This window comes from Miniopterus schreibersii (assembly GCF_964146895.1).
Source record: "Miniopterus schreibersii genome assembly, chromosome: 4".
Lineage (NCBI taxonomy): Eukaryota > Metazoa > Chordata > Mammalia > Chiroptera > Miniopteridae > Miniopterus > Miniopterus schreibersii.
Window position 1 is genome coordinate 80853043 of NC_138105.1, and position 12822 is coordinate 80865864.

The following is a 12822-nucleotide window of genomic DNA, read 5'->3' on the forward strand; positions in this document are numbered from 1 at the left end:
GAGTCCATGGATTGCCATCCTGGCCCTGCATCCTTCATGCTGGACCTTCACTCCTGGCAGCCCCCTCTCCTAAACAGCCAGCCCCAGGAGGGCTGTAAGCAGCAGGTTCTACCCCATATCTGCTACTCGGTACTGTTGGCCAGTGGGGCTGCTCCCCAATTGCACACTACTTCCCCAGGCTCCCCACGTGCCCCAGCTCCACATCACAGAGACCAGCAGGGATGCCCTGCCAAGGAGTACTAGGGAGTACCCCAAGGCTGGGCTGCTTCCTGTCCTGAGGCAGGGTGAGGCTGACAGCACACAACTCTCCCATTGTCTTCCCAAGGTACCTTGAAACTGGGAGGAGAAGGCCCTGGAGGACTCATCCTGCCCCAGCCACCTCTCCTGGTCTCTGAGCCAGGTGAGGGACAGATGCTCTTGACTTGGGAGGGGGGCTGACACTGCAGGGGCTGGATCCCTGTTTCCTGGAGGCCTTTATGTACCATATGTTCTCTCAGCCTTATGCATAGCTCAAAGAGCCCAGCTGGTCTGATAGTCTGGGAGAGGTCAGCTCTGGGAGGACACCTGAGGGCCTCTGTTGACGTTGCAGGCTCCTTGGAGTCTGAGAACACACCTCCCTGGCCGCTCGTCTCAGGCCAGGGCAGCTGTGGTGGCCTGTGGTATAGTGGTCCATGCCTAAGCCATGCTCTTAAAGTGGGACTGAGACAGTGGACATAGAGGAGGCAGAAATAGGGAAAGCTAGGCATCATATATACCCTCAGATGCACAAAGGAGGCCTGACAGGAGTTGGGCCTGGACATGGGACAGCAGGCAAAGGGGTGCTGGGTAGGCCCCAAGGCAGGTATGGCAAGGCTGGGCTGCCTCCCAGCGCACTATGCAGTCTAGGGGAGGCCCCTTCCTTCTCTTGGCCTCAGAGCTCTAGGGACAATCGGGGATTCAGACCCTGGGCCTTAGGGGGAACAATGGGGCCCTTGAAGGCCCTCCCCCCTGCATTGTGCTTGGTGGTGAGAGGTGGCCCTGGGTCAGACACGGGATTCTGCTGGGTGCACGCCCTTGGAGACCAGTGTCCTACCAGCCAGCAGGTGGAAGAGCTCAGAGGGACTTGCATTTTCTGGCCTGAAAAAGGTAGGGTACTGTCTAGGGTACCAAATGTGGGGTGCCCTGGAGCTGAGCAGTGTCACCTTCCCCTCTACCAGGGTTTCAGTCCTGGTCTAGCCTCTCCTGAAATGGCCTTCCCCAGGAGATGACAGGTGCTGGGCCTGGCAAGATATCCCTCCATTCTGGGGGTCTGTCTCAAGCCCACTGCACATGGATAGGTCCTGACCAGCAGGGTCTTCTGGGAACACAAGACCTGAGGGTCGGGGAGGCAGAGCTGTGGGGGCTGCTCAGGCCAGCTGGTCAGGAAGGGAAGGGGTGTGCACCCAGCACCTCCCCCAGCATCTGGGTCCCTTATACTGTGCAAGACTGGTCAGTCTATGCCAGTTAGACAGCTGTAGTGTGTCCAGAGGCTGGGGCCTCAGGCTGTTTAGGCCTGGGGGAAATCTGGGAGTCCCACCCTTATATGTGGGCAGTCAAACTGGGATGGATACACCTCCCTACCCTCCATACTGCTGCTGACCTGGGATTTCCTTCCCTTAAGACTTCATGGGCCCTAGGTCCTCAGGTCTGGGCCTTGGGGATCAGCTGAGAGTAAAACAGACCCATGTCATCCAGGAGGGGCCCCCAGTGTGCCACAAACATGGTGAGTGAGTTTTCTGAGTTGCCAGGGCAAGGATGGTGAGCAGGAGTGGTCAGGACTGCTGCACAGGGCAGGGCTGTGCCTGCTGAGGCCTGTGGTGTGCTGGGCTGTGGGGGGACCAGGTAAACATGGCAGAGGTGGGGAAGTGCAGAGAAAAAGAAGTGAACCATGCTCTGCACTGAGAAAGGTGGCAGCGTGCTGGGGGCTTTACCCAGGGAAGTTTGAGAGGTGGGGGTAAGGGGGTTAGGAGGAGTGGAGAGTGTGGGACACACCACAGGGGTGGATGGGGGAGGGGGGCTCTGCATCCTACCCTGAGCCAGCCAGTGCCAGGGGAGGCCTGGAGGGGGGCACAGGCCAGGCTACTGGAGCTGTCTAGGCTGTGACTTACTCCACCCTTTCAGGAGGAACTCTCTCACTTCCCAGTTCCAGCTACACAGGAAAGGAGCCCCTGGGTCTTCAGTGAGGTTTCTGCTCCCTTGGGGTCCCTTGTAGCCCAGCTACCTGCTCTTCGCAGCCCTGGGATGGAACCGGTGCTAGAGTCTTTGTTGTACCAATTCTTCCCAGAACTTAGGTGTCTCTCACCTTCCTGCACTTGCTGAGCACAGTGGGTGGGGGGGCACCTCACCCTCCTGGTGTCGAGAGAACTTCCCAGAAGGGAGTGCAAATGCATGCGAGTGTACACACATGTGAATCAAGAGTCCAGACATGGACGAGGCCAGCCCTGAAGACCCTTTGAGGATGAGAGTTTTGGCTGAGATCCCAGGCTCTCTCGGACCCAATCTGTCAGGGCCTGCAACCTTCCATGGGCTGCTGGGCAGGGGGGTGCTGTGGGGTGCTTAGGAGCTGCTGTGCCATTGTGGTAGAGGGTCCCCAGGCCTGAGGTTTGGGTCCTGGGTGACCAGAAAGTCTAGGCGAAATACAACTGGAACTTCCAGGATGGGAGTTAAGTGTCCCAGGCAGGGACCTGGAAAGAAAGAACCCCATGGGATCACTGCAGAGCTGACAAGAGGAGACCTGGGAGGAGTGCTAAGGTCTGGTTGGGAGGTGGGCATGCAGTACCAGGACTGAGTGAGGATCCCTCGGGTGGGTGGGGGCAGGCTCTGGGCTCCAGCTAAGGCCTCAGCCTTGCAGGGCAGAGCCACCTTGAGATACTCATGGGTGCTCACCTGTGGAAGAGAGCTATCAGTGCCAGGCGCATGCAGGGTCCCCATGTCCTCAGGGAGGGGAAAGCGCTGCCTGAGATTTCTCATTCCAGTGTCCAAAGGTTCTCAGGGTAGGGTCTCCCTGCCACATGGTGAGCTGAGCACTGGGGCCCTGCCCACAGCTCCACCTCAGCAGAGGAAATCCCACCCGCATGCCCCTAAGGGGCGCTGGGAGGAAGTGTGGCCAGGGATGGGAAGGAAATTGCTGGCCAGCCCATGGCCTGCTGCACTGCAGGATGGCGCTGGGCTGTCCCTGGCTCTCAGCCCTGCCTGCCCTCCCCTCAGGACCTTTGTTGACACCTGGGGGTGGAGGTACTTGAAGCAGGGAGAGCCCAGCGGCCCACCCCTGCAGACGCCACTCCCTGGGGGTAGCAGGCTGGCTGTCCCCAGGATAGGCTCCATCCTGATGCCCACTAATGCCCCCAGTCTGGTGCTTCCCTCCAGACTCTTGGTGGGGATGACCAGCCGGCCGTCATGGGGAACCCATTTGTGGCCCAGCAGTCATCCCTTACAACACCATTGCTGACCATTCAAGATCTGCCACCTCCCAGGCCCTGACCCTTAGGGGTCACCCAAGTCTCCCCCCCACACTTCATCCAGGATCCCGAGTGGCCCTTACCTACACTTGCTCTGATACAAAGCTTTGGGTGAGATGCCCTGTGAATAATGGTCCCTACAAACCCCCAGGGCCTAGATCCCCAAAGGGCCAGCAACCCCCTTCCCACTGGCCCAGCTGAGCCCCTGCTGGTTGCAGCCTCCCAGCAGCTCTGATAGCCCCTCTGCAGCCAAAAACAGGTCACCAGCTGAAGTCTCCAGGCAGATAAATACATGCCAGGCAGGGGGAAAGGTGGGAAGAGGGGGCTCAGAGTGATAGGGCAGTAATTAATTCAATTAAGGTTTTTATTTTATAACACTGGTTTACAGAGAAGTTGTAGAGACCAGGAAGAGTTCCCATGTGACCCCTCATGCCCATTCCCCATGGCACAGTCAATGTGCCAATAATGATAATGTTGTCAAAACCACAGCCCACACTTCCCTCAGATTCCTGAGTTTCCCCATGACCTTTTTTAAATTTTTATTTTTTGTTAATCCTCATCCAAGGATATTTTTTCCATTGATTTTTTGAGGGAGGGAGGGAGGGAAACATTGATGTGTGAAAGACACATCAATTGGTTGCCTCCCACACACGCCCAGACCAGGGCCAGGGATTGAACCTGCAACCCAGGTATGTGCCCTGACCTAGAATCAAACCCGCAACCCTTCAGTGCATGGACCAATGCTCTAACCATTGAGCAACACCAGCCAGGGCTCTCCCATGACCTTTGATGACCCAGGTTCCCCCCAAGAGGCATGTGGCCCTCACTTCTCCCCTGGAGCCCCACATAGCATGCATATCTTGGGTCCCCTTGGTCCTTCAGGGCCCCTTGCCTGATGCCCTTGGCTAGGTCAATGGTTGGGTATGATATAGGAGCCCCTTCTGGGACTTGTCTCCTGTTGTCTCATGGTCATCTGGGCTGAGGTTCTCGGGGGAAGGCAGCAAGGGCAGTACCCTTCTCTTCACATCATGGCAAGGCCTGTGCTCTCAACCTAGCTTTTCATTGCAGGTGAGACCTGAGGTGACATTTGCAGGTTCCACACTCTCCTCCTGCTGTACACTCTGGTAGGGACACTCTGGGCAATTTCCCCTGAGGAATGGGGAGTTGGACTCCCCTCCTGGAGGGCACAGTGGCTACAAAAACGATTTACAATTTCCTTCTCATTTATTTATTCAATCATTTGTATCAGTAGGTACTCCTTTATTTTATACCTTGGTAATAATCTGAAACTCAATCTATATTACTACTTTATTCATTCTATTGCCCAAATTGATCTGGCTCTGGACACACATGGGGATTTCCTTCCATGAACTACTGTATCACTTTGCCACACCCCTCAGCAGTATGTGTGTCTGGGGGGGGGGGGGGGTAGTGCTAGCACTTCCTTACTCTGGCACCACCAGATGCTCCAGGTGCATTTCCTAAGGTACTGGGACTGCTTCTCTGGATCCATGTGCCAGGTCAGGAGGTAGCACCAGCTGAAGGTGTGGATTTGTGGACCCCTCTGCATGTCACTCAAACCAGGGCAGGGGTCTCCCAGGCCAGAGCTGAGCAGTGCCAGCCCCTAACTATGGAATGACCACTTTGCATGTGTGACACAGGCCCTGCACACATGTATGAGCACATGGATGTGCACCTGGTCTGAAGAGCCAGAGTCTCTGCCCCCTGCTGGAAGGCTGTCTGAGATCCTCCATGGCACTGGGGGAAGAGAGAGGAGGTTTGCTCCTTCCCCCCTCCTGCTTTCCAGAATGACCCCTCAACTGACCACCCACAGGGCCACTCTCATCTGCCCCCTTCTCTACACATCTGGTCTCCATGGCCCTAACTGCACCTGCATGATCCTGCCCCCACCCCCAGGGCAGAGCACCATCCCTCACCCCCAGGACAAGGACTGACCTGTGCCAAGCTAGAGCTGGTCTCACGATCCCCCTGCCACATCTCCTAAGTTGGCCATGGGCGTGCGGGAAACATTTCCACTGCGGGAATTGCTAAACAAGACAGTCTTTCCCCAGAGAACCAGTTAATACTGAACCCCAAAGCACAGATCAGGTCTGTCTGCACCCCAAGACTCCCCCCATATCTTGGGAAAGAGGGAAGAAGTGGGGCCTGCTCTGCCATCCCCTTTCTGGGTTCCTGCAGGGGTGGCATGGGCCTAGCCTGTGACATGTCAGGAACAGGTCATGGAAGAGAGTGGAGGTTAGCACAGAAAAAGAACAACCAGCCTCAGGCCTGAGGGATCCCCTGTGAGTCCCTGACTGAGACAGAGTGAGAAAGAAGGCGGCCCTGAAGGGCTGGGCCTGCATTAGTCTGTACCTGAGTGTTTGCACATGCATGTGAGTGTATGTGCACATGTGAGTGCACGTCTGCGTACATGTGTCTTGAGTGTCTGCATGTGTGAGGTAACTGCATGTGCATGAGGGTATTTGTTTATATGTGTATATTCACATGAGTATGCATGTCTGTGAGTGTGGGTGTGCACCTATATGCATCTTAAGTGAATGTGTGTGTGTCTGTGTTTGCATTGTACATGTGTAGCTCTGAGATGGACCGTGCACACAGATGTAAGGAAGTGGGGTCATTTCCCCAGGAACCCTGGCTACCCCCTCTTCCTCCCTACCTTCCGCCAGGGGAGAAGTTCAGCAGCATAAAGAGGGCCTGGAGCCCCCGCTTGTCTCTACTTCTCCATCCCATACCTACCCACACTGCCTCCTAGGCCAGTTCTAGGAGGGAGGGGGCCAGAAGCGTCGGGCACTCAGGGGTCTCCTTCCCCAGAATATCCAGGAGCAGGTACTGTCCTTGGCTGTGGTGTAGGGGAGGTGAGTGTTGGGAGGTACAGCCTCTCCCTGGAGGCACAGGGAGCTGGGGCCATGCGGCCGTGCCCAAAGAGGTCCTCCTCTGGGGCACAGGCCCACCCAGGGGTTAGCTGGTCTGAAAGGGACACTGGTCTGGGATGTGGTGAGTGGCCCATGGCTGTCTCTGAATGGCACAGGTGTCTTATGGTCAGTGTGCCTCACTGGACATGGTTCCACCCTGGACAGATGCCTAGCCTCACTGGCCCTCCCAGTTGAGATTTCCCTGCTTTTACTGCAGAGGACATGAGGGTGTCCATGAGAGGGAGCAGCAGCCCAGAGAGTTGGGCAGCAGCCCCTGGTGCATCTGGACCGGAGGGAGGGCATGAAGGAGCCTGGGTATCCTTTGTAGAGGCAGAGGGACCAGATCTCCTGTGCAGGGTGTGGATTGGGGAGGGGTGCACTGGTGGGGGTCTTTGAGGCTCATGAGAATGCAGTGTGTGGGGTATAGGAGATTGGATTGGGTGAGGCACTGGGCAAGCTGGAGCCCCCACCCCCATGCTGGGAACAGGACTCCATGTGGCCTGGCTGCTGCTGGGGGCTGAGTGGGTGGGGGCCAAGCATGCATGAGGGCTGAGGCTGTGCAGCCCTCAGATTCCAAGTGGGGCTGGCCTCTGATTTCCCCACAAAGTTGGCTCACTCAGTTGACTCCCTGTGGCTCTCAGAGCCTAGGGTGCAGTCCCCAGAGGTGGGGGATGGATGAGACTTGCATTGAGCCAAGCTTTCCTGGGGAGGTTGGTGAGAGCAGGAGGGACTGGCTCCACCAGAGACCACTGGGATGTGGGGTTGGTGGGGGTGAGTGGTCTGCTGGAGCAATGCAGCCTGTTGTCCATCTGCCTCAGGTCTGTCATTTGCCCACTAGGCCCCACCTCTCTTTTATGCACCCCAGGGTCAGGGGCAGGACTCCGGGTGGGAGTGGAGTTCTTGGAGGGGCTGCCCCTTCAGGGAAGGCAGTTGAGTTCCCCTCTGAGGCCCTGGCTCCAGGCGCCAGGACCCCTGCCCCAGTGTTCCTCTTAGCCCTGGGTTTAGCTCTACTCCCCCGCCTCCCCACCCTCCACTTCACCTGGTCCCCCACCCCGGGTTGAGATCTGCTGTGGCCCACAGGTCCCGACCCCCAGCCCTTATGACCAACATGAGCTGGAGCTTCCTGACGCGGCTGCTGGAGGAGATCCACCACCACTCCACGTTCGTGGGCAAGGTGTGGCTCACGGTGTTGGTGGTCTTCCGTATTGTGCTGACGGCCGTAGGTGGCGAGTCCATCTACTCGGACGAGCAGACCAAGTTCACGTGTAACACCAGGCAGCCGGGCTGCGACAACGTCTGCTATGACGCCTTTGCGCCCCTGTCCCACGTGCGCTTCTGGGTCTTCCAGATCGTGGTCATTTCCACTCCCTCCGTCATGTACCTTGGCTACGCCGTGCACCGCCTAGCCCGCGCTGCCAAGTACGAGCGCCGCCGTGCCCCGCGCCGCAGCCCGAGGCCCCGCGCGCCCCTGCCGCTGCCCCCGCCGTCCCACCCCAGCTGGCCCGAGCCCATCGACTTGGGAGAAGAGGAGCCCATGCTGGGCCTGGGCGAGGAAGATGAGGAGCCGGGGACGGCAGAAGGCCTGGGCGAGGAGGACGAGGTGGAGGATGCGAGTGCGGTTAAGGGCGCCGGCGGGGACGCTAAGGCAGCGGGAACCCCGGGCCCCAATGGCCCGCACGACGGGCGGCGGCGCATCCAGCGCGAGGGCCTGATGCGGGTATACGTGGCCCAGCTGGTGGCGCGAGCCGCCTTCGAGGTGGCCTTCCTGGTGGGCCAGTACCTTCTGTACGGCTTCGAGGTGCCGCCTTTCTTCCCATGCAGCCGCCAGCCCTGCCCGCACACTGTCGACTGCTTCGTGTCGCGGCCCACCGAGAAGACGGTCTTCTTGCTAGTCATGTACGTGGTCAGCTGCCTCTGCCTGCTGCTCAACCTCTGCGAGATGGCGCACCTGGGCCTGGGCAGTGCGCAGGACGCCGTGCGCGCCCGGCGCCCGGCGCCCACAGCTGCCAGCCCTGCGCAGCGCCCGCCGCCCTGCCCGCTACCCGCCGCGCCCGCCGGCCTGGCCTGCCCACCTGACTACAGCCTGGTGGTGCGCGCGGCAGAGCGCGCGGGCGCCCACGACCACGATCTATCCAGCCCGGCGCTGCGGGCCCTGCGGGACGGGCGCGCGCTCGGGGACCGTGACCGCACGCCCTGCCCCGGCCTCCCCGCGGCTACCCGGGGGCTGCCGAGGGCCGGCGCGTCCGCTTCCGGGTCAGGGAGTGCCACGTCCGGGGGCACCGGCGGAGACCAGGGCCGGCCGGGCGCCAAACCCAGGACGGGCTCCGAGAAAGGCAGTGCCAGCAGCAGGGAGGGGAAGACCACTGTCTGGATCTGAGGCCCCGCCCCCAGCGCTTTCAGTCCTCCCTTCCCTGCAGCACTGGGTGGGGACTCGGCGATGGGGCTGGGACTGGACCCGCTGGGCGCAAAGCACCACCTGCGGTCTCCCTCTCCCCCTCCCTCCTCTCCCCTCCTCTCCTCTCCTCTCCTCTCCCCTCCCCCTCCCCTCCCCCTCCCCTCCTCCCCCCTCCCCTCCCCCTCCTCTGCCCTCCTCCCCCTCCCCTCCCCTCCCCCTCCCCTCCCCCTCCTCTCCCCTCCCCTCTTCCTGCTCCTCTCCCCCTCCCCCTCCTCTCCTCTCTTCCCGCTCCTCTCCCCCTCCCCCTCCTCTCCTCTCTTCCCCTCCTCTCCCCTCTTCCCCCTCCGCGTCCCCTTCCCCCTCCTCCTCCTCCCTCCTCCTCCCCCGCGGCGGGCCGCCCTCCCTGTCCGGAGAGGCCCCCTCTGCTTTGTGTCACTGCCCCTTCCACCTGAGCCCCCTCTCTGTCCGGGGTAAGCGGGTAGGATGGGCCTGGCAACCACAGCAGTCCCCAGTTCTGGTCCGGAAACCCAAAGGAGTGTGCTGGACTGTGGCTAGGGCACTGCCCCCCCCCCGACCCCCCGCCATCATCCCCTACACCCCACAGAGCCACCTTGAGCCGCTCTAGCCCAAGTGCCCAGTGCTTCCCTCGGAGCTTCCCTGGGACCCGGCCAGCGCCTCGGGACAAGGGCTCTGAACAGAGTGTCCGGTCTCCTCCCTGCTCCCCTGCAGGAGCCCAGGTGTGGCGCCCAGTGGTGTCTGGCCTGGGCGTCTGGGGTACAGCAGCCAGTGGGGCTTCTTTCCCAGCACCCAGGCCCCCAGCCCACGTGCTGCTTCCTGCAGAGCCAAAGTAATTCCGAGTCTTCTTCCTACAGTACGGGAAACCGAGGCAGTCCCAGGCTGAGCCTTCTTCTGCCTTGGCCCTCTGGGCCCCAGCGCGGGAGCTGCCCCTGTCCTCCGGGGGTGTGGGGTGGGCCTGCATCCTGCCCCTGTCCGGTCCGGCCCAGACGGCTAGGAGTGGACGCGGCCACGCCCTCTAGAGCTTCAAAGCTGCCTGGCTGGGGCCCTTCCGCTGGGACAGAGTTGAAGTTTCCCAAAGACGTCAGTCTGCCTTGCTACTGGGACCGACAGGGTGGTGGCCGGGGCCTTCGGCTTTGGCCGTGCTCTGGGAGGGGCTCTGGAGCTCCTCTCCTGTCCAGGGCCTCCCTGCCCTCCAGCCCCCTTCCTAATTCAGACACAACCTCCCAAACAAAGGGGATAAATAAAAATCTAACTTTTGTTTACAACTGTATGTGTGGGGGTGTGTATGCATACGTATGTGCATGTGACGTGTGTACAAGCACGTGTGTAATAGCATGTTATGTGCAAACGTGTGCATGTCCATCACTGGCCTCTGGGTACACAGCTAAGCTCCAGGCTACCTGGAGAGCAGCTCCTCAGAGACACCCAAGTGCAGCTCAGTGCCAGACAGCAGGCTCGGTGGGTACCTCAAAGCACGCAGGTGGTGAGAACAAAGAGCAGGTCAGGCCCAAACACTCAGAGCCAAGGTCGGCCTGTGGCTCAGGGGACAGAGGGGCATTGCAGTCTCAGTCCCCAGAATGATCTGGATGGCAGCCAGAGCATACAGTGGTGGCTTTGGTGAGGGGCAGAGGTAGGCAAGGGAGGTGGGAGAAGGGGAGGGCGTAGGGAGGGGGAACATCAGCTGCTGCCTGCAAGGAACCACCTTGGTCTAGACTTTGGTGACCCCAGCTGTCTTCCGGCCTCCCTCAGGCCCAGAGCAGGTCCTGACAACCTCTCCTGGGTGAAAATCCCCTCTTTGTTGTCCCAGGGCCAAGCCCCAAGTCGGGGCTGAATCCCAACCCTAAGCTCAGCGTGCCTCTGGTCAGATGCCAACTGCAAGCTGAATCCCTCTTCTGTGTGGGGTCAGACTGGCTGAGCACAGCCCCTAGGTGAGCCCCTCCCTAGGCAAGCCCTGTGCCGGTGTAGCCCTGCCCCCAGGCTGAGCCCTACCCCTAGGTTAGCCTCACTTCCAGGGAAACTCTCCCCCAGGAAAGCCCTGCCCCTACAGCAACCCCTCTCCCAGGGGTTCCCTGCCTCAGGAAGTCCTGGATGGAAATGCCAATCTGGATCCAGAGCTGGGGCACACAGCTCACCTCTCCAAAAGAAGATGGTCCATGGAACTGGCAGTTCTGGATTTAGGACTATGGTGCTGCCTTTGTCATACTGGGGAGGCTAGGTCCCTAGGGTTTGGGTCATGCTGTCCAGCCATGCTTGGCGCCTACAGGTACGAATAGGCACAGTGAGTGGCAGAGCTGGTAGTGATGGACACCTGCAATGAACGACTGTGAGCCAGCACTGTCTCCACTGCCCCTCCATGCCCCCATGTCAGCCTCCTGCATGTGGCTCTCCTCTCTGGTGTACCTCAGGACCTCAGGGAGATGGGTGGGCATCTGGGTGGGGAGCAGTGGAACTTGGGATTTATAACAGCCCTTGTGGCTGGAGAGGGCCAGCAAGGAATGCAGATGTCCACTCTCAGCAGGGCCAAGAGGCTGACCGGGATCCTGAAGGTCAGTGTTCCAACATCTGATGGTGAAAGGGTCCACAAGGGATGGGAGGTAGGGCACGGGCCCCCCCAGCATCCATCTGAAAAGGAGCAATGAAGCCAAGTGGATGGGGGAGGTCTTTTCCTGTCCTTGGATTGGACTCAGATCAGAACTTAGGCCACTGGCTCTCCTGAATCTTAAAGATGGCAGATCCTGGAACTTCTGAGCCTTCACAACTGTATGAGCCAATTCTTTATAATACATCTTTATATATAACAACTTGGTTCTGTTTCTCTGGAGAACACCAACTAATTAATACACCCTATCATCCAGAGCTAGTTATGGAGCATCCCAGCTGAGAAGGAAGATGCAAATGGAGGCTCTATTCTGGAAGGTGTCTCTGTCAGCTCAGGCTGCATAGCAAATACCACAGGCTAGGGGCTTAGACAGACATTTATTTCTCCCAGTCCTGGAGGCTGAAAGTCCAGGATCCAGGTGTGGGCAGGGCTGGTTCCCCAGAGGCCTCTCCTCTCTCCTTGGTATGTGGATGGCCATCTCCTCCCTGTGTCCTCACATGGCCGTCCCTCTTTGAGCATCTGTGTCCTAATGTCCTCCTCTTATAGTAATATGAGGGCCCACTCCGTGACCTCACTTCACTTTACCCCTTTAAAGGCCCTATCTCGCCCAGCCTGGTGTGGCTCAGTGGTTGAGCGTCGACCTAGGATCCAGGCAATCGGGGTTCAGTTCCTGATCTGGGCACATGCCCGAGTTGCAGGCTCGGTCCCTAGTTGGGGGCATGCAGGGGGCGGCCAATCAGTGACTCTCATCATTGATGTTTCTATCTCTCTCTCTCTCTTCTTTCCTCTCTCTGAAATCAATAAAGATATAAAAAAGTAAAAAAATAAATAAAGGCTCTATTTCCAAATACAGCCCCATCTGAAGTTCTGGGCATTAGGGCTCCACCTTAAGGTAATGCCCAACTGAAACTGCGATCACCATGGGACAAGGCACAGGCCTCCTATCTCGAGAACTTCGGGGCTTGCATGCACCACCTGGGTCCTATCAGTTTTGTGAGCTTTTGATGGTGGTGTCTTAGGTTCTATTGTCACTGGCTGTCCCAGGCCTAAGGCGCCAACCTCTGTGTCATCCATGGTCCCATCTCTAAGACCAATTCCTTGATGTTGTGACACAACCACCACCTCATGCCTGCATCAGTACCTTAACATGGTTGGCCATCTCCCATTCAGACATGGTGCCTGAGATGCCGAAGTCTGTTAACTCCAAGAGGTGGAGCCCAGTCCAACCATTCAACATGACCCTTTGTGCTCACTTAGCTACTTAAAAAAACAAAGACCCCCTCTCAGTTTCCCTGTCAACCTGGGATGGCCATGAGGATGAAGGGCTGAACCTGGGCACAGAACTGTGCCCCCTGCCCATCCCTGTTTTCTGGCCTGGCTCAGGAGCAGGCAGCAGGATAA

General features: G+C 58.9%; 1 protein-coding gene across 2 annotated transcripts; it reads left to right on the forward strand.

The window, feature by feature from the left end:
• Window positions 1–80: 80 nt before the first annotated feature.
• Window positions 81–8786, forward strand: GJC2 (gap junction protein gamma 2; the record flags this gene model as incomplete). Of its 2 annotated transcripts, XM_081135896.1 has the most annotated exons (3): window positions 81–105; window positions 326–400; window positions 7490–8786. In XM_081135896.1, the coding sequence occupies exon 3, from the start codon at window positions 7509–7511 to the stop codon at window positions 8784–8786; it is 1278 nt and encodes a 425-aa protein (XP_080992022.1). In that variant the 5' UTR covers window positions 81–105; window positions 326–400; window positions 7490–7508. The 2 variants fall into 2 exon arrangements, with proteins under 2 accessions (XP_080992022.1, XP_080992021.1); XM_081135895.1 differs by lacking the exons at window positions 81–105; window positions 326–400 and adding an exon at window positions 3831–6352.
• Window positions 8787–12822: the final 4036 nt, after the last annotated feature.